Here is a 19,126-nt window from a genome sequence, read left to right as displayed (position 1 = left end):
AATTACAGTGTTCCACCGTATTTTCTTGTCCGTTTTAGAATGTGTTCAAATTTAAAATGAATAAATTCAATAATTAATAAGGTGAATCAATATGAACAATTGGTAGTTCATTGGTTGACAGTTATTTTCTTTTTGTGTCAACATCTGGTCAACATCTGGGGATGACCACAGCTGACTGCCAGCACGCACATGGTGCAAGTACACATTGAGACTCCCTCCTCATAAAGAATCCATGATCCATGTGTGTGAGACAGATGGCAAATAAAATGGTTGTCTAGCTGGTACGGTGACTTAACAGTGCAGGGTGCAAAGAGAAAATCAGGTTAAGTAGTAAAATGTTGAAATATGGGGGGTTGAAAATCCAGTAAAACCATCAGCACTGGTTTGTATATTATTACAATCTTAGCTGCCACGGTTAGGCTGCTGTCACAGAAGTGTGTGACAGGAGTGACAGCCAGAGTAGACAACCCAAACAGAGCCAAGAATAACAGTCGGCCAGAAAAGTGACGAGCACTCCACCAAGACAGCTGTTGTAAATTGAGTCCATACAGGATGTGATTAAATTCCCACTTCTTGAGTGGCCACAGGAGTTTCTACGACATCATGAGCTGACGGTGCTGTCGTTCAAACTGAACCCTGTTGTTCCCTCAACAGGCTCTGCTGCAGAACATTTACCACGACCCTGCAACGCTCCGTGGTTGTCGTCTGACAAAAGGTCACCTTTCAACCTCTGACTGTTTCTTTACTGCTGCAAGTGTGGCTACAAGGTCTCGAGTGGGACCATGTTTTATACCAACAGAGGCTGCGCAGCTTTGAAGGTCTTCAACGATCTGTGCACCGTTTGTCTTCCTAAGAAGTGTTTTGTGTGGCAATAGATTATAATGTTAATACTTACTTCTAATCTTTATCAGGACCAGTCATGGGAATGGCTCTTTTGAACAAACTGTATGTATCTTAACAAAGAATTGCCTAAATCATACATATATATACATATACACATATATATATATGTATACATACATAAATATACACATACATACATATACACATATACATATACACACATATATATATATATATATATATATATCTATACATATATACGTATATATATACATATATATATATGTATATATATATATATACAAACACACATATATACATACATACATACACATACACACACACATACACACATATATACATACACATACACATACACACATACACATATACATACATATACACATATATACATACATATACACATATGTACATACATATACACATATATACATACATATACACATATATATATACTGTATATATACATATATACATACATATACACATATATATATATATACATATATACATACATATACACATATATATATACAAACATATATACATACATACATACAAACATAAAGGTTTAACAGGAAAAAGGAAGTCTGCACAATATGTCTGAACAATTTACTGCAGAGAAGTGGAAACACTGAAAGTGCACTTTCAAATCCGCTTCATTCAAGCCCAATGTCAATTCTATAAGTCACTTCAACGCCGTCAAGAGTACAACGATCCATTTGTTTCGGTTTGTTTAGTTTGCACCGTGAAATAAAAACGACAAATCTCAGGCGGTAGAAAAACAAGGTTGTCTGCGAAGAACAATGTCGAGTGTCATTTTGCCAGTCGTGGATGTCAACCATGAGGCAGCAAAGGTACCTCGGTCGTCAGTACGATGCCAATTTGTAAGTATACCCACAGTAGGTCATTTTATATGCTGCAGTTCATGACCAGCGGCTGCATTTCGTCGTCACTCTGACACTTCCAAACAATGCACAGACCCACAGGACAAAGAGTGAAACCTACCTGACCACACCCGGGACAGTCGTTGCCATTCTCACACGTTCTTCGTCGGGACTGGATCCCTCCACCACAAGGCACGTTGCAGCGTTCCCATGCCGACCAGGCCGACCAGAAGACATGCGCCGGGCAGGGCAGGTGTTCGTTACAGTACCTTGAAAGGAAAGGTGGCGAACAGACTGTTATTTAACTGTGGAGTCGACTCTTTCCTAAGGTGTCTGACTTTAATAAAGAAAGAACAACAGAAGAACAATGTGTTAGATCCCCTGTGGTGAACACAACTTTATATCAGCTCATCATGTCACGTCAGGACACGGTTCACTCATGACTGCCCATGTCTGATAGAAGACTTACTGTTACTGTTTCTGTGACAATACAAACATTGTCTTACAAGACCATTTTTCCAAACTGGCGCCAATTCTACAAATTATTTTGGCATTATTTATGTCCAGTATGACGTACGGAAAATGTTTCCAAACCTCAGGCATAAATCCTTTTATTATGTTTTTTCCTCTTGTCATTTAATTTTAAAAAGCTTAACGTGTAAGACATTTACGTTTATTTCTTATATATTTAATGTTTTTTGTGTCATAGAATATGTATTCAATTTGAGAAATTATGGGTTAGATTTTTAATAATCATTTTGATTTGATAAAACAAAAATAGAACAGTGTTGCAGCGAGAAAGATCAACTAAGGATGACGTTAAAAAAAATATTCCAATATATTATAAGTTATGGTTTGGTCAGGATGAGCTTAACTCTTCAAACTATACTAAAATAACTGGTTTAGACCTGGGCTTCTGCAAATAGTCTGTGTTTACTTAAAGAAAAAGCGTCTTTGTAAGAGCCATGTAAGTGTTATGGGTCGCAAGCAAAACAGAGGGACTGGAATAAATCATGAATTTCTATGAAGCTCATTAAAGAGAATCAATGGGATAACGTCATTAAAACAATTATAATAATTTCGATTTACAAAGACACCTTTTATAAAAAACCTCTGCTGGTGCTCATTCCAGACAGTTTTGATCTTTTTAAAACCATTTTGCCACATTTTATTATAATTATCAAGTGTCCTTGAACATAAAACTCACTGAATTGCATTGATAATTTTAAAAAGTAAATGTAAAAACATTAAAAGAAACACATATTTATCCCAAAAAGACTGACAGAATTTTGTGTAGTGGCACTGACACTCTTACAAGTCACCTACAGAGCAAAGCAATAATGTTTATGTAGTTTTGTTTTGTGACAGATACAACAAAGATATACGACAAAAAAAAAATCCTGATTACAACTGAGGTGAGCGACAACAGATCCTTTTAGCTGCTGCCGGGGCTCAGCGAGTCTTCGTCAGTTTGATAAAAGCCTCAAAATCACACGCGTACGGAACTAGAAACGTCTCCTCACTTTGCCAGTAAATCAAATGTACCGCGACACAAGGCTGTCTGCCTCATAAACACGTCTCGGATCCAACTCGATCAGCCCTGTGTGATGTGGTCAGTGTTTGTTTTTCTAATGCAGAACAGCTGAATTAATCATGTGACCTAGTCGGAACTGTAAACTCTTTGTAAGTCTTAAAGCACTTTTGCTTATTTAAAAAAAAAAAAAAGTCACAGGGACACATGTATCAGCTTTAATTGTATCATTTTATGAGCCATCTAAAACACAGTCAATTACTCACTCCTCATTACTGAGCAACAACACAAGACTGTTGGGCTTATTAAAGCCACATTATTTATCTTTTACAACATACAATAAAAAAGCTTTTATTGCTGTTTTTGATGTTTCTGGTCTCATTACACCCCTTTGGGGATAATGAAGACTCCTTTATGATGAAATATAGTATCTTCTATTTTATCTTCTCCACCCAGAGACCAGCCATTTCCATTGTACTTCCTCACAACACTAGGGTAAATCCAAAGTTGCATTTTCAGGTCTATCCGTCTTTTTAAGGAAGTCATTTTCCACATTTCCTAATCTGCGCGCTGCCAGCTGGAATGATGATGTCGGAACGCTGTGTTGCAGAGACATCTTTAGAGAGAGCGGATTATGGTTCGACAGATTCAGGCAGATGACGGTTTACATGCTAAGACACAAACATACAAACACGTAACTTCAAAAAACCACAGCTGAACAAAAACACACTGTAATAAGTTTATATATATACTGTATATCTTAATATAATATTTTAAATTTAGCTTTTGCTCTCCAGGTACATTTTAACAGGCATTGTTGCTCATAAACACCTTAAACTTAAACTCCAGATTTTGGACTATAAATGTGCTATGAGATATTGGACTATTGTGGGTGGATTTAGATATTAGGCCAATGTTGGTTTTTGTATTTGGGCTTAGTTTTTTTTCAATTGTACTGTGTATGTCCTGTGTTCTGCTTGAGGTTCCTATCCATGCAGATCAAATTCAACACAATTCTTTTTTTCGTGGCCACAGTTTTGCTGATTTGATTTTAAAGAGATGTGATATAAGATTTTCTTTGCTGCTTTAGTTAAGTTGAAAGTGTGTGCAAGGTTTTATGTCCATTTTTCTGCTTCATCTCTTTACAACATCTGTCCTTCTGCCTATTGAGAAAAGAAGTAAAGGAAGGTTTTGACCTTCAATTGGAAAGTTTCTTGTCGTTTATTTTGATAGTGAAAAGGTGCTACAGTATATCTATGGCCTGAACGAAGAGCTTCTATTAAGCCGGCTGCTGTCCACACACACTGTCATCCTGATGGTCGGTGACCTTTAGAAAGAGTTTGAGAATCAGTGTTGAAGAGAGGTTCATGACCCTCCATCCAAGTGCACGTCTCCCACAAAAAAATCCATTTCGCACTCAGTGGATTTATGGATTAAAGGAAAGATGTAAAAACAGAAGAATAGAAGTATTCAGTTTCATTGATCACATCCATGGTGTATACACCATGTGTGGCTAAAGGATGAATCCAAGTTTAATTGAGGTACAAATAAACTTTAGAAAAAGATCTGAACGGTAGCTGCTGATGGACCTGGAGAGTGCTGTCTTTTATTCTGTCACCTTCTTATGTTTGCGATAGATCCTCTGAATCCAGAAGATCTCATCTAGCCTGTGAGTGATTCTGATTAAACAAATCTAATCTATAAATCTCATGATTCTGCGTGAATGTTTTTAAATCAGTGGGGAGAATCACAGGCCATCAGAAGATGGTTGATAGGTAGCTTCTCGTGGCTTTCAACATGTCCCAGAAAAAGCTCAGCAAACATTCCGGATGTCTAAGGAAACAAATGTTCTACACAGATAAAAGAAAACAATTCAGTGCAGAGGACGGCTGTGTGTTATATGCCGGTTATTCCCGCTTGAATTCACCATTTCACACTTGATTGACTTCCATCGCCCGCTGATGCTTCAGCGAAAAAGTCCCACCGGCTGATCCAAAGCAAGCCGACATTGTGTGACACACCTGGATACGCTGATACTCAATACACACCTATACACAGAGGTAAACATTTCCCTGCAGAGATCCCTCTCCCCCTCAGGCAACTTCATACTGACAAAGAGTTATTCATCTACTAACACTATTTTTCCATCATCTACCTCTAGCTGTGTCACGATCCCTTTACACACACACGCGAGCCAACACACACACACACACACATTTCCCCAGTGCTCACAGCTGGACACAAACCGACCAAACGCGTATTAAATAGAAGAAGACGGCAACTACTTAAAGAGGAAATGAAATATAAGAGACTAAGAAGTGAAGGGAGAGAACCGGAGTGAATACATTTCGCCTCCCGTTGAGTACATTTCAATACTGGGGTTTTTTTTGCAGCAGAAAAATTGTGCTTGATATTGCAAAGTACACTCCTCCACAGAGACTTTAAAAAGGTAAGTAGTAAGTGATGAAAAATACGAGACTGGGGTAAAACCACCCCCTGACTTTTCCACATTCATTTTAAAGTGTATTGATTTACACTTTTCAACAGGTGATGACGGCCACAAGCAAGATGGAATCTAGACGATTTGATCACAATAATGTGTGAAATACACTATTACTAATAGTGTTTTTTTAATGGCTAAAGTTTTCAGGTAGCTAAAGAATCTCATGGCTACCTAAGATATATTCTGCTTTTATAGACAAGGTGTTTTTTTCAGTCTCTAACTTCCAGACAGCTGTCTCTTCAGGCGTTGATGGCCGCTTAGGAACTGCACTAACATCTGCAAAATACAAATTTACTTCGACAAATCCCCACCCAAAGCCTCTGAATGCAAACTTCTGCTGTGTGTGTGAAAGCCAGATAATTAACCCAACACCACCAATCCCAACAGCCGCTTAATTGACTGTCACAATGTTTGGATTAAAGCGGAACATTTACCAAAAAAAACAACTCCCAACTTAGACTTTTGAAAAATCGTCCGTGGGTGTTTGCAAGTGAACTTCTGATACCTTTCTTCCCGATTCTGGCCCACACACACTCGTCCACCGTGGCGAGGGGTCGGGTTGCTGCAGGAACGCTGTCGGACCTGAAAGCCAATGCCGCAGCTGGTGCTACATGGAGACCAGGAAGTCCAGGGGGTCCAGGCTCCGTTTCTATGACAACACAAAGAAACCATTGGCCATCGACACTCAACCCTGAATTGAATAAATAGTTAGGAACAATTTTCCAAGCAAAATATATGGACTGCTTCTAAGAAAATTAATTTAAATATACTATGAATAAATAAATATTAATGTGTGTTTTTTGCATTTGAATTAATAGCAATTTCCTCATAATTCTTTCCATAAAACTCAAATGTATGTGTTGGTAGTGAATATTAGATGAGAAATGATCAGTATGTGGCTTAAACCTAAAAAGGAGCAGCTTGTTTCAACAACAATAACCTTGTAGGTCTTTATTAGCAATCCTTAAAAAATCATCGTTTATTTTTAATCAGCTCCTTATTGTGCGAAACAAAATCTGTAAACTCAATATGTATATAATATTTGTTAGCAATCCACTAAGAGGCAATACTTTTCCCCTTCATTTACTTTGCCTGTATTTTTTTCATACATTTTTAAGCTTTTGAAATAATATTATTAGCATTAAACTCAGTGAAACAGCAGGTTTTAAGGAGTTTGGTTTTAATTGTTTCATCTAAAAAAATCAATTCCTGGTCTCATTATAAACACTTCTTGAAACGTGAATTTAAATCCATTTATCTGTTTTTGAATTACTCTGTTAGGCCTGAAATACAATTCACAAACAGCTATTCACATTGCTGCATAATTTGAAAGATGGATAAAATTGGAAAAATCTTGCATCAAGAAAACCATTGTAAATGCATAAAAAAATCAATTAAAATGTATTCTTTCAAGTGGAATATATTGCTGCAGGTTATAATCAAAGTAAAGTCATTAAAACAGATTAAATGTCCCAAATTCATCTGTGAAAGTCCTAAAATCAGGTGAGCAAAAAAACAAAAAAACACTGAATATTTCACGCAGAGCAATTCACACTCTCAGGATGTAACTACCTGCAGTTAAATAATATATAGCTTTCCTTTCAAGCTTCTATCAATCATTTCATGTGTGGAAGGATGACTTGATATTCATCCACACTCGCCTGTAGTTTACCTTGAGCAGTTAGCAACCTCCACGCTGACCCCTTGACACTTCTGTCCGCCACACTGGGGAGCCGGGTTATCGCACGCCCGTGTCCGACACAGACACGACCCGGCGCTGCCTCCGTCATTATGATTGCAGGTCGACCACCCTGACCAGACACCGAACCCTCCGTCCACCGTCACGTTTCGAACCTTGAGTTCGAGCAGAGGCATTAAAACCTTCAACTAAAATACAGTTTGGAATGATCGAAGCAACATTGGCAGCAGATAGAAACACAAAAATAAGGCAAAGTCTGGAAATATTCAGAGGATAAGATGAGAAGCAGATAGGGGTTGAGGGCAGACAGCGAAGATAAGAGGAAATAAAAGCAGCAACGGTAAAAGTTATATGGTGCAAAACGAAATGAATCTTGATATTGCAGGAACCGTGAATTACTGGCAATGTCCTCGCCGCAGCAACCTAATAGGGGGAAGAAAAGCTCGGAGGATGAGATGAGCCATGTTGAAACTGTATTTCAAGATGACATTTGTACGGAAAAAAAAAATTCCCCATTAAACAATACAGCCTCTTTGGTACGTTTGAATCCCATTTATCCTTAAATTGCTGTCTGTTTGTTTAATGGGGGAACTTGTAGCCAGAAGATATGATGCGACTTCTAAATTGGCGGTCGGCGACAGCCTTTCCGGAGATATTCTGTACTTTTAAAGCTTACACGTACATGAAATATTGATTTAAGATTCAATGACCTCAAGATATGATTGTTTGCAGGGGCTCGTTTCAACTCACTTTCAAGACAACTGTGATGAAAGATATGTTGTCCATGTGTTATCCTACACGGCCACCTGAGATAGTCTTTTCATTTTGCAGGGAAAACGCATAAAATTATTTATAATACATTTATAAATACAGTAAGTTCTGTCAATTGCTTAAGAGTGAATCACAATCTTGGTTATTGATTGATCAGGGTTAATCACACATTGTAAATCCTAAAATGGACCTTTAAAGGTACAGAGTTGAAATAAAGGGAGATATATATTTTTTTGTTTTTTCTTTCATCTCAGCTATACAATTATTTGGAAAAACTTAAATGAATTGCCATAGCTCAATTGTCCAGTAGTCACCAGTAACTACAAATATTGCCTATCAATGCCTCCAATTGAAGCTTCATTGAAACTATTCATTGTATAAAATATCAAGTTTTTACATGAATGTTTTAAAGGCATCAATATTAATATAAAGTGCAGTAAAAATTACCTTTAATTAGGGATGGTAACTAGGGCTGTATTGGCAATAATCTGGGGATACGATACATGTCTTTCAATACATGCCTAACATTTTAACTTTAATAACACCTTTTCTGACAAAGAAATGTGCAAATACTTCCTCTAATCAATTGTGAAAGTGCTTGTAGGAAAGTGATTTTTTAAAAATAAACAACAAATTTAAACTTATATTAACAATGTACAATGAAGTGCATTAACAATCTCAAACAACCTGGAGCAACATGAAAAATCCAGTATCTGTCATTGCTTCATTTTTAACTCAAGATTTTTGTGGAGGAAGACAAGTTAGTCCACATGCCCAGATTTCATACTGCAGATCAGATGGCTCTTATCAGTGTTGCCACGTTTTTTTTGTTTTAAAGCCAAAATGGACAAAAACATGTGCTTTAAAAGCTGTGACTCGTGTGTCCTTTCTTTTTTAGTCATTGTATTTTTCTGGTTTTGTTGTTCCCTGGAACAGAAGAATTGATGTTGCCAACTTGCGACTAGAGGTTAAATCGAAGCCCACAAATGAATAAATGCTGTGAATATTTGAGTGTTAATTGTAAAAGAAAACATTGAGTAATTGTCTTCTATACACGAAAATAAATAATATATATGAAATGTAAATTATAAATAACAATGATTTTGAATAGAATGTGATTTCAAAGGGGGTAAGAACAAAAAACTGATCTTAGGTCTGTGGATCAGAATCTACTGATGGTTCCTGAACATGGACCAGAGGAGAGAAATCCTTCCAGACTGTTGCTCCTAAGTTTTGGAACGATCTTCCTCTTCCACTTAAGACATTCTTATTTGTGCTTTTCCCTGATTTTCTGGGACTCGTTGTGTTCGTCTTATGTGTCTTGATCTTTTAAAGTATATATTTCAACTGTGTATTGTTTGTGATTATTAAATCGCTTTGTGACCCTGGTCTAGAAAGGTGCTTTACAAATAATCTTTACTTACTTAATTAATTGAGTTTAGTTTTGGTTGTTTTTTCAAAATATTCAACACGTATTTAAAATGTATCCACACTGGAACTGGCCAATTGAACATTGCACCCTCTCTAAGTTTCTATCTGTTGAAAGGAAGAGATTCCTCACCACTGTCGCTCATTGTAATTTGCTGGGACCTGTTTTTCTTTTCTTTAAACTCCAAACTAACATACAGCAAAGGCGTGAGGCTCATTCATTCGTTTGACAAACTTTTATTATTATGCTCCGATGCTAAAAAGCTCATAATTGGCAGAAAGCAGCTTTTAAGTAGCCGGAAAAAAAACACAATGAGCAGATGTTATGAATAATATCAATTTAATGATCCTTCTACCAATTAAATCCAATGTTTTTTTTCAAGACATAGAGCTTAAAAATTTGCCAGGAAGAAAACTGGACTAAATAAAGGAAACGTCTTGCACAATATCCACACAGGAGGAGTTGTGACAGAGGTGGGTTGTTTGCTGCCTTTAAAATGATAGTTCACCCAAACTTCAAATGTCAATCATTTTCTTCTCACCCTCATGTCAACTAAGGGTTAGGATTATTTCCGAGTAATCCTCTTTTTGGTGTTATAGGCAAAAATGCATGTCCCTTTGACGGTCATGGCCAGAGTTCACTTTTCTTCGTCAAAAAAGACACACTTTAAAAAATCCAAATACCTCCATACTGCTTGTCTCTTATGTCCCTGTATTGAAACCTCAACATGAACATTTTTTGCGAAAAAAGTTAGAAAAATCTTTGTTTTTAAAGCTTGTTTGTAGCAGAAGTTAAAAGGCTAACATGCTACAAAGACAGTAAATATCATGAAAGCTTGGAGATTCTACTGTCTACACTTGGAGGAAAATGGTGTCAAATGGGCATATATTTCTGCCTATAAGTATAAAAAAGACATGGATTACTCTAAAATGAATCCCAACCCTTAGCCGACAATACGGGGGAATAGAAAAATCTGAAATCTGAATTGAATCCATTTAAGTAAGTCTTGGGGACTTTTAAAAAGGAAACAGTATTTATTAATCGAATCTAAAATTTCTTTAAAAATTGTAATTAGAAATTTCTGTCGAGCTTAGAATGTCCAGATGAAACCGCATCTTTACCGACGTGAAGGTTCGAACATGCATAACTCAACTTTGGCAAAAATACCTGCATATAAGTGTGCAAGTCATCATGGACACATGCATGCGACTTCTGCTTTAGATCCAGATCCTCGCTTGCTGGTGCTCCTAAGCTTTGGAACGATCTTCCTCTCCCTCTGTGTTTGATGGATCTACTGACTCTTTCAAGAAACATTTGAAGACTTTTTTATTTGTGCAGACTTTCCCCTGATTTTCTGTGACTCCTGTGTTTGTCTTATGTGTCTTGACCTTTTAAAGTATATATTTTAACTGTGTATTGTTTTTGATTGTTAAAGTGCTTTGTGACCCTGGTCTAGAAAGGCACTTTACAAATAACCATTTCTTACTTACTTACATACAGGGTGAATGACCAGCACTCAAAAGATAACAGAGATCGAAGACAACAAAAAAAAACAGTTGTAAGAATTGGTTAATGAGAGAATAATGGTGGAGTCCCTTTAAAAATCAACAAAGAGTCTGAGGTGAAAGAGAAGCAGAACTCATGTGGAATGTGCTGCTCAAAGTTGATTCTTTGTTTGACAGTCCTATTTTTCAAGGCTGTAACAGGAACATGTGGTGAACAGATGAACGTGAGCGAGGGAGTGTTGAGAAAATATGCCGGGTCAGAGCTCATCTACTCACTGGACATTTTGTGATGCTCTGCTCCCACTGGCTCATCCGCACACTCTCCTCCAAGGTGGTGCATTTCTTCAGAAGGAGATCCCAGCCACAGTAGGGGTCTCTGGCCCCAACACAAGCTCTGAAGAGACAAGCCGGGGGAACATCAATCCATGTTAGAGGGTGATGGTGGTATCGAGGTCGAGGGTATGACACGACATCTACTTTACATGAGAGTTTCAGCGGGGAGAAGAGCAAAGACATTTACCAACCATGTTCAAACAAGGGCTCATACAGAGGTAGGATGAGTAATTACGGAGGTTCTGCATCATTTATCTGCTTCAGCGCCAGGATGTCGACAGTAAAAAGCAAAATAAAAAAGGAGGAATTAACGACCGTTGAGGGCGTAATCCGCAAGTACACAAACACGGTCAAAACAAAAAGGAAAATGTTTGAAAGAAGTAGAAGGAAGTGTCCTTGTGATTCCGCTCCCTGAGGATTAAGAACATTGCTCAAACTGCATCTGCACCTTGAAATAATCCCACAACTCAATATTTCTTACGCTCGAAGCATCCATTAATCACAGATCAGTCAGAGTGACAATAACTGCGACTTCGCCAGCGAACGATGTCAATATTCATCTTTGCTTTGTCTTGGCAACATTGTTTATCGAGGGCAGTAAAATGTCTGATGTTTTCTCTCCATATTTCAGAAGTGAGCGTGACAGTGTAATAACTAACGTCGGAGCCACAGGCATCAACGACACCTAACACGCTTCTGTCGGAATGAAAGTCAACTCGCGGTTGTTTTTACAAGACATAAAAACACAAGCTGGGCCAGAAACTGTTGTTCACTGTAAAACAACAAATAAGACCAAACTTTCAACTGTGAATCATGACTAACAGTGCCTTAAAGCAACACTTTCTACAAAATGTATACGTTATTTATTGTTTGTATTTTTATACTTTATTACTCCGACAACAAATGTGTTCGTGGTATCCCTTGTGTTGTCTCTGGGTCAAGGTGAACAACCTCCACCACTGCATTTGTATTTCTTGAAGCCAGGAAGGTCGTTCACCTTGACCCGGAGCCAATTTAAGGGAAGTGTGATTAGAATCATATTGGTGGTAAAAAAAAAAAAAAAAAGGTATTATTTTGAGTGGAAAAATTAAGCGAGATCGTGCTTTTTCTTAATGAGAATATAATTGAGTTAGAACTTGGGTTCTCAATCAACTTTTAATACAGAGAAATATGTAATGCAATATTTTAAATGTATTGCAATGTTTTTATTATGCTGCTTTTTTTTTTGTCAGGCGTCCTTGCGTGTATTTTGAAAGGCGGCATCAAATCAAATTCATTATTATTATCTTAAATACAGGATGATTCAGTTTTTCAAGTAAGGCTTGTGAATTACTGGGAAAGTCAACTTAAAAAAAAGGTTTTGGATTTGAGTGCCACAAGGTTGACAACACCGGTGTTCTATAACTAATTTTTGATTCCTCACAAGAGGTGATCAGGTGTTGCAGCAGATCCATCACTGTGCCACAGCTGTTCATTCCAATCACTGGTCTTGTTGAAGGCTGACGAAGCACAAAGTAGGATTTCTTTTTCTGCATCATGATGGATGTGTCTCAAATGTTCGTCAGCCATCCAGCCTGCCTTTTTTTTTTGTCCAGGCTTCAAGACCACGTGTCCCTCAAAAAGGACAGAAACTCAATTCATCTGATCTGCATTGAGAACCGAGCGCGTGGGTGACGGACAAGAGACGGACACGTCAGACAAAAGCTGATTTGCTTGGGTTTTAAATCTGAGCGGAGGCTTCTGACCAGCACACAGGCCTGCCTCTCTCAGATAAAAACTATATATCAAGGACTCAAAAACTTCAGTGTTTGTTTTGTGACGGACGTGTTTGAGTGGAGGTCCAACTCACTCTCGGCTCTTGTGGTAGCTGCACCTCTTCAGGGGGATCTTGATGACCTGGTCCCTCACGCCCACGTAGAGTTCGCTGCGGCTGTGGAGGATCAGCAGGCTGCGGATGGGCTGCCTCTTCCTCGGCGGGAAAAGCTCAATCTCCTCTAATAGGCAGCTGCCAGTGGACTGATTTAGCGGCGAGAGCACTTTTCGGATGGTGCCGTAATCTGACAAGGAAAGGCAGAAAAGGAAAGATTCGTTGACAACAAGTTAAGACCGTGGAGAGAAAATGTCATAAAATATCTGCCATAAAAATAACATATAGAAGGAGGGAGTAAATGACAAGGGGTTGTTGGCTAAACACTGGAAAGGTAGCTTGTCATTCTATTTATGAATCTTGGTTGTTTTTTTTTGTGGCATCAATGGCAGCTGATGTCTGTCACACGCGCTCTGGAGAGTATAAGGGTCTCTCTTATCATTCATCGTGCACATACAACAACACAACCATGAGCAAGCTTTACAATTTCTGCAGCAGTTATTCCTTCAGATTTATTCTCTCACACGACTCTTTCAAAGTTAATAAAATACTACAGCAGTCAAGGCCAATGACTTACACAACACTTTTGCAGAATTGTAAGTGTTAGATTTAACATGAAATGTTTGTGTAATCATTCCGACCTTTTAAGTTATGTAACTCTGCCAGATAGATAAAGTCAGGGAGTGTTAGGATAAACAGAATCAATCCTGTGTTCACTCAATGGGTGAAAAAGTGGTCAATGGGAGCAGAGTACTGGTCCTTTTTACAAAACTGGTTCCTGGTGTGTTCGGTTCATTTCAGGACTCCTGGCTAAAATTGTCAAAATGTATTTAAAAGGAAACTCATGTGAAAACCCAACTCTCCTGACTCACTCACATGTTTAAAATGTTGAAGTCTTCTTTTGCAAGATGCAGTAAGTCCCTCATCATGACCATGTTTTGAACTTATTAATTTATAAAGTTCTCCCCCGTCTGAAATTCCTGCTGAATGAGAGGTTAGGAGAGTGGAGTCCATTATGACGTAATAATGGCTTCACTCCTCCTCCAATCAGCTGTAATCACGCCCGCTTTGTTTATATAACGAGTCCCTTAGAGGTTGAGACTTCCATGATTGATGGAGCGGTGACAAACCTCCATGTTTGACCAATCACAGCAGAGTGGGCGTGGTTATGGTGAATTACTTTTTATTTACAGAAAAACATAGTGTTTTCAGTGGGCGGGGCTTAAGCACATTTTCTTACATCATTATTTCAATGAAAAGAGAGTTTTGTACAAACAGACACATACTGATGATACAATAGAGTCAAAAATCTATTTAAGACACACTTGAATCAACACATTAGTCGACCTTTAAATCGAATAAACTGAAGTTTTCAACAATATCTAACAGTATTGAGATGGTTTGACCCATGCAATTAATTAACCATGTTAAAATGTCAAATTTAAAAAAGACAAAAAGGATTAAGAATACTTGCCTGTATCAGTCTGATAATTCTGTTCTTATTCATGTATGCATGTACCTAACTATTGTATAACAACTTCTTATCTAAGATGTGAAAGAATTTCACTCCAATGAAAGAAGAGAGTTTTGAAGGTCCCACACTTAAGCTTAACATTCTGCTCCTCTACCTCTACCATCAACGCTCACCTTGAGTTCCCTGCAGACAAATTAAAGACTCAAATTTCTGTTACATGGTTTTTGTGTGAATTGATTTGCCGGTTGAATAATACTTCAACTCTTTTTAAAGTTGAGTAAAATCCAACAGAGGAATATAAAGCATTTAATTAAAAGGTCTCACATTTAGCATGCTACGACCTCACCGGATGTCTGAGACTAGACTGAACACTGTAGAGCGTCAAGATAAATCATGGCATGTAATTACGTACGGCGTGCACTCGCCAGCAGCCCTTGGCCGGGTGTCAGATGTTTTCATTAGTTTGTGTTTGGCGAACTCTGCATTGGTCACAGGGACAATGTGAGTGAAGAGTTTGCTGGAAAATGCCAACCATAGTTGAAGCGATGGTGTGTGAGACATCCCAGAATAACACCCAAGAATGTCATGTTGACGTTTCCCAGTGGACCTGTTGTACGCTGGAGCAGCAAAGTGGGTCACTCGGATCAGTTCGGAAGCGCTTGTTCATCACATGTGTTTGTGTTCACGATACTTGCACAGCCACTTAACCTATGATGTCTGACACTGACAAGTGTGTCAACAACCTGCCGACGATCTTCGCTCCACCGTCAGGAGATCGGTGATCCTGGGAAAGTCAAAGTGGCCTCGCTGTCTTTTTCTCAACACACAGCTGTTGATATTTCACAAACTGGTTTAATGTGGTATCTCACCTGAGAGATTATAATCTGCTTTTAAGATACGTTCATCTGCAATTCAACTGAATTTAAGTAGAATACAAATAACATTTTCCATTGTTCCTTCTAACTGTGCTGTTTAAATTCAAAAGAAATATGAAATAAACAAACAAGGTTTGGTTTCATTAAGCTCCACCTTCAGTCTTACAGAGAATATATCATTTTAAACAGACAAATTGTTTGTGTTTAAACAATACCTCAAACTGCATGGTACCAGAAGAGTCATAAAACCTTAAAGCTTATTAGTTTTGAAAAAAGATGTAAATAAATAGTACGGATGGTTTGATGAAGCTTCATGAAGCAGTGGCATTATTTTCTGAGTCTTCTAGATGGCACTCTCTGCACTATTTTTCTTTGTTTAAAACAACTATTCCAATTGAACTTCACATCATTTTTAAACTGATGGCGCCACCTACTGACCTCTAAACAACATGACACTGTTTCATGAAGCTTCATCGGCCCATCACTAATAATTAGTGTTGTTTATATTTAGGTAGAATACACTACAGTAACATATATATAAATATACAGATACAGTATATATTATAAAACCTTTTTTAACACCAATTTTTTAAGTACTTACAATTTTTATCTTTAATATATTTGTGATGATCTTTGATGATCTGAATTTTTTTATGATAAAATAGAAAATCAAATTACAACATATACAATTTGAGTGATGTTCTGTCAGTATAATATTCGGGCTAGATTGTCTATGTGTGAGACAGCTTTAATAATAGGTTTTGCGAGACAAGCTCCAATGCTGTCATTCATTTATATTCGATACACGTACTGGATGTTCCTTTTTTTGTCTCTAAAAGTGACAGGTTTAAGAGAAAGCGGTAGTCATGGTGAGGAGGGGAAACTGATCTATTTTAAACAAAAAGGATTTTTCAAATTATTCTTTATTATTTCCATTTAAAGGTTGCCAAACCCTAACCTTTATTGATCGTCCTCCCAAGTCACACACTTGCTCTTTTCATGTCCTCATTTACCACTTCAATGAATCCCTTTGGTTTTCTTCTTCTTCTCCTTTTAGCCAGTGTCTGCTTTTCTTGCATTCTTCGTCTGAAACTTCTCTTGTCTCTAAAGGGATAGTTCATCCAAAATGTAGATTTCACTCATTTTCTACTCATCCTAATCAGAAAACCGTCTTTTTGGAGGTAGAAATTCATGTTCATACTAATGTAGCGACCGGGGATCACTCTTCTTTGTCCAAATAAAGACTGAAAAACTTCCAAATACCTCCAGACTGCTCGTCTGTAATTTCCATCTTGAGTAAATAAAAAATAGTCTCTATTTCAAGATACTTCGTAGCAGAAGCTACAAGGCTTTGCCGGCTAAATGTCACGCAAGCTCCTTTTTGTAAACATACTTTTAGAATTCACCTCTTACTTGACATGAGGGTGAGTAGAAAATATTGTTTAAATTTAAATGTAATTTTTGTGTGGACTATCCCTTTAAGTGTTTAATACATTTGAAAGTAGCCTCAACAACTTTGTTGCCATCTTTAGTCCCATTATTTATTCATTTAAAAAAGTCTCTCTTCACATTCTTCCTAGTGACCTCCAAAAGAACCTGATCATCCTCAACTCTGACTCTTCTAACCCTGCTCCCTCTTTCTCTTAGAGCTCTGGTTACTAAACCATATTACATGTCATGACTGACATATCATGTAGTGAAGGGCAGACGAAGCTTAATGAAGCAGTGTCATGTTGTTTGGAGGTCAGTAGGTGGCGCCATTAGTTTAAGAATGATGTGATGTTTCATTAGAACAGTAGCCATCTAGTGGCCAAACAATGACACTGCTTCGTGAAGCTTCATCACACGATCACTATTATCAAGCTGCACTTATTATTCTTCCGTCACAGATCAGAACCATCACCCACATATCCCTGCACCTCCATGCCTGCACTCTCTTCTTCACCTTTTATAATCCCTGATGTGGAAAACCAAAAACATCACCGTACATCTCACATATGTGGGCTTCATGTGTCTGAATTTGACAGGAGGGAAATAAAGGGAAGTTAGATGAGCCTTTAGTGACTGGAGTGGAAAGAGCAGCTTCATTCACCACGTCTCCCTTCTGCTCAGCGACATTGGAAAGGAGGACGTGGAGGTCGTACAAATACCTAAGCATCCATCTTGATAATAAACTGGAGTAGCCTTATATGAAAACAGGCGTAGATTTGAGCTGCAGTCTAGCTGTCACCGTGGAGTCTAGGTTTGTGGGGCACACCTGCAGCCAGCAGTTCCTCTCGTGTTTTTGAGCAGAACATTTAAGACGATTCATCCAAATCAAGGTTTGATCACAACTAATTTAATTTTCAGGTTGTCGATTGCCAAAAAATAAATAAAGAAGATATTACGTACAATCCTTATCTCTCAATTTTATCTGGGGTGATGGATGAAAATCAAACCTCCTACCTGTGGCCAAATAGATGATGTGAAACAGCATGTCCTTCCCCTGCACCACATCCACTGCCACGTGACTGAAGCGAACGTTGTCCTCCATGAAATACGGCACAGTGACAACAGGTTGGACCACCTCGTGCATGAGAAGAAACTTCTGTGCGTCTTGCAAGTTTCTCTCCGTCAGATTGACGTAGGAGCCCGAGTCGATGGTTCCACACTGCGGGGAAACAAATTGATCACAAGAATGTATAAACAATTGCTTTTGTTTTTACCTGCTCGATAATGAGTCGCCAGACCTGCTCTGACAGTAAATCGTGCAAGTGAGAAAATGTTTTTTTTTCCTGTATGCATATTTATTGATATCCTTTTTAATACACCAACTGCTTTACTGCATCACATGAAATGTGAGGGTGATATTAAGTCGCTTTATCACTTTTTAGTACAGCTTATAAATGTCTTTTCAAAGTGAGTCAATTTCGAGGAAAGATCTTCTGCATCTTAAAGTCTTTCTATAGAAGGATGATGCCTTTCGTATCTCTGAGCTGTTGAGAAGCTGCTCCAAGGCTGAGGTGTGAAAGCTAAATTGACGGCTTTTTTTTCATGAAAGATTACGAACCATAGCAGTGAGAAAAGAAACCTGCTTTAATGAGATGGAACAACACAGATCGCAAAAGGCTGGTGTTGTCATCTTGGATTAATTTGGTTCAAGCTAACATTCAGAACCAGGCGGTTCTGAAGGAGGGACCTTGGGTGGCTATTAGTTCCTTATGACTAGCTACAGTAGCACTGACACAGACGCTTTATCCACATCTATTCCTGGCCTTGCCCGGGAATGACGGAAGAGAACCAGAGCGGGTTTCCCAAAACGGCCAATGGATCAGTAACCCTGTCATATCTAGAAGGACAGCCAGCAAAATGCATAGATATAATTTTGTTTCATTTGGTTTCATTGTTT

General features: G+C 38.1%; 1 protein-coding gene across 2 annotated transcripts in view; it reads right to left on the bottom strand.

The window, feature by feature from the left end:
* Positions 1-19,126, bottom strand: part of sema5a (sema domain, seven thrombospondin repeats (type 1 and type 1-like), transmembrane domain (TM) and short cytoplasmic domain, (semaphorin) 5A) — a 115,981-nt gene that overhangs the window by 33,425 nt on the left and 63,430 nt on the right. For both annotated transcript variants that reach the window (XR_015710895.1, XM_087788993.1), the window contains exons 10-15: positions 18,184-18,388; positions 13,372-13,579; positions 11,466-11,583; positions 7,458-7,639; positions 6,291-6,434; positions 1,873-2,020 (exon numbers count right to left, since the gene is read on the bottom strand). Coding sequence is in view for 1 of the 2 variants with exons in the window: in XM_087788993.1 (XP_087645119.1) it covers positions 1,873-2,020; positions 6,291-6,434; positions 7,458-7,639; positions 11,466-11,583; positions 13,372-13,579; positions 18,184-18,388 (1,005 nt within the window). In the remaining variant the exon portion in view is untranslated. The remainder of the gene's footprint in view (positions 1-1,872; positions 2,021-6,290; positions 6,435-7,457; positions 7,640-11,465; positions 11,584-13,371; positions 13,580-18,183; positions 18,389-19,126) is intronic.

This window comes from Callionymus lyra, chromosome 4, assembly GCF_982586985.1.
Source record: "Callionymus lyra chromosome 4, fCalLyr1.hap1.1, whole genome shotgun sequence".
In the NCBI taxonomy this organism is placed as follows: Eukaryota; Metazoa; Chordata; class Actinopteri; order Syngnathiformes; family Callionymidae; genus Callionymus; species Callionymus lyra.
Note: the sequence above shows the minus strand (reverse complement) of the source record. Positions and strands in the feature narration are given on the sequence as shown.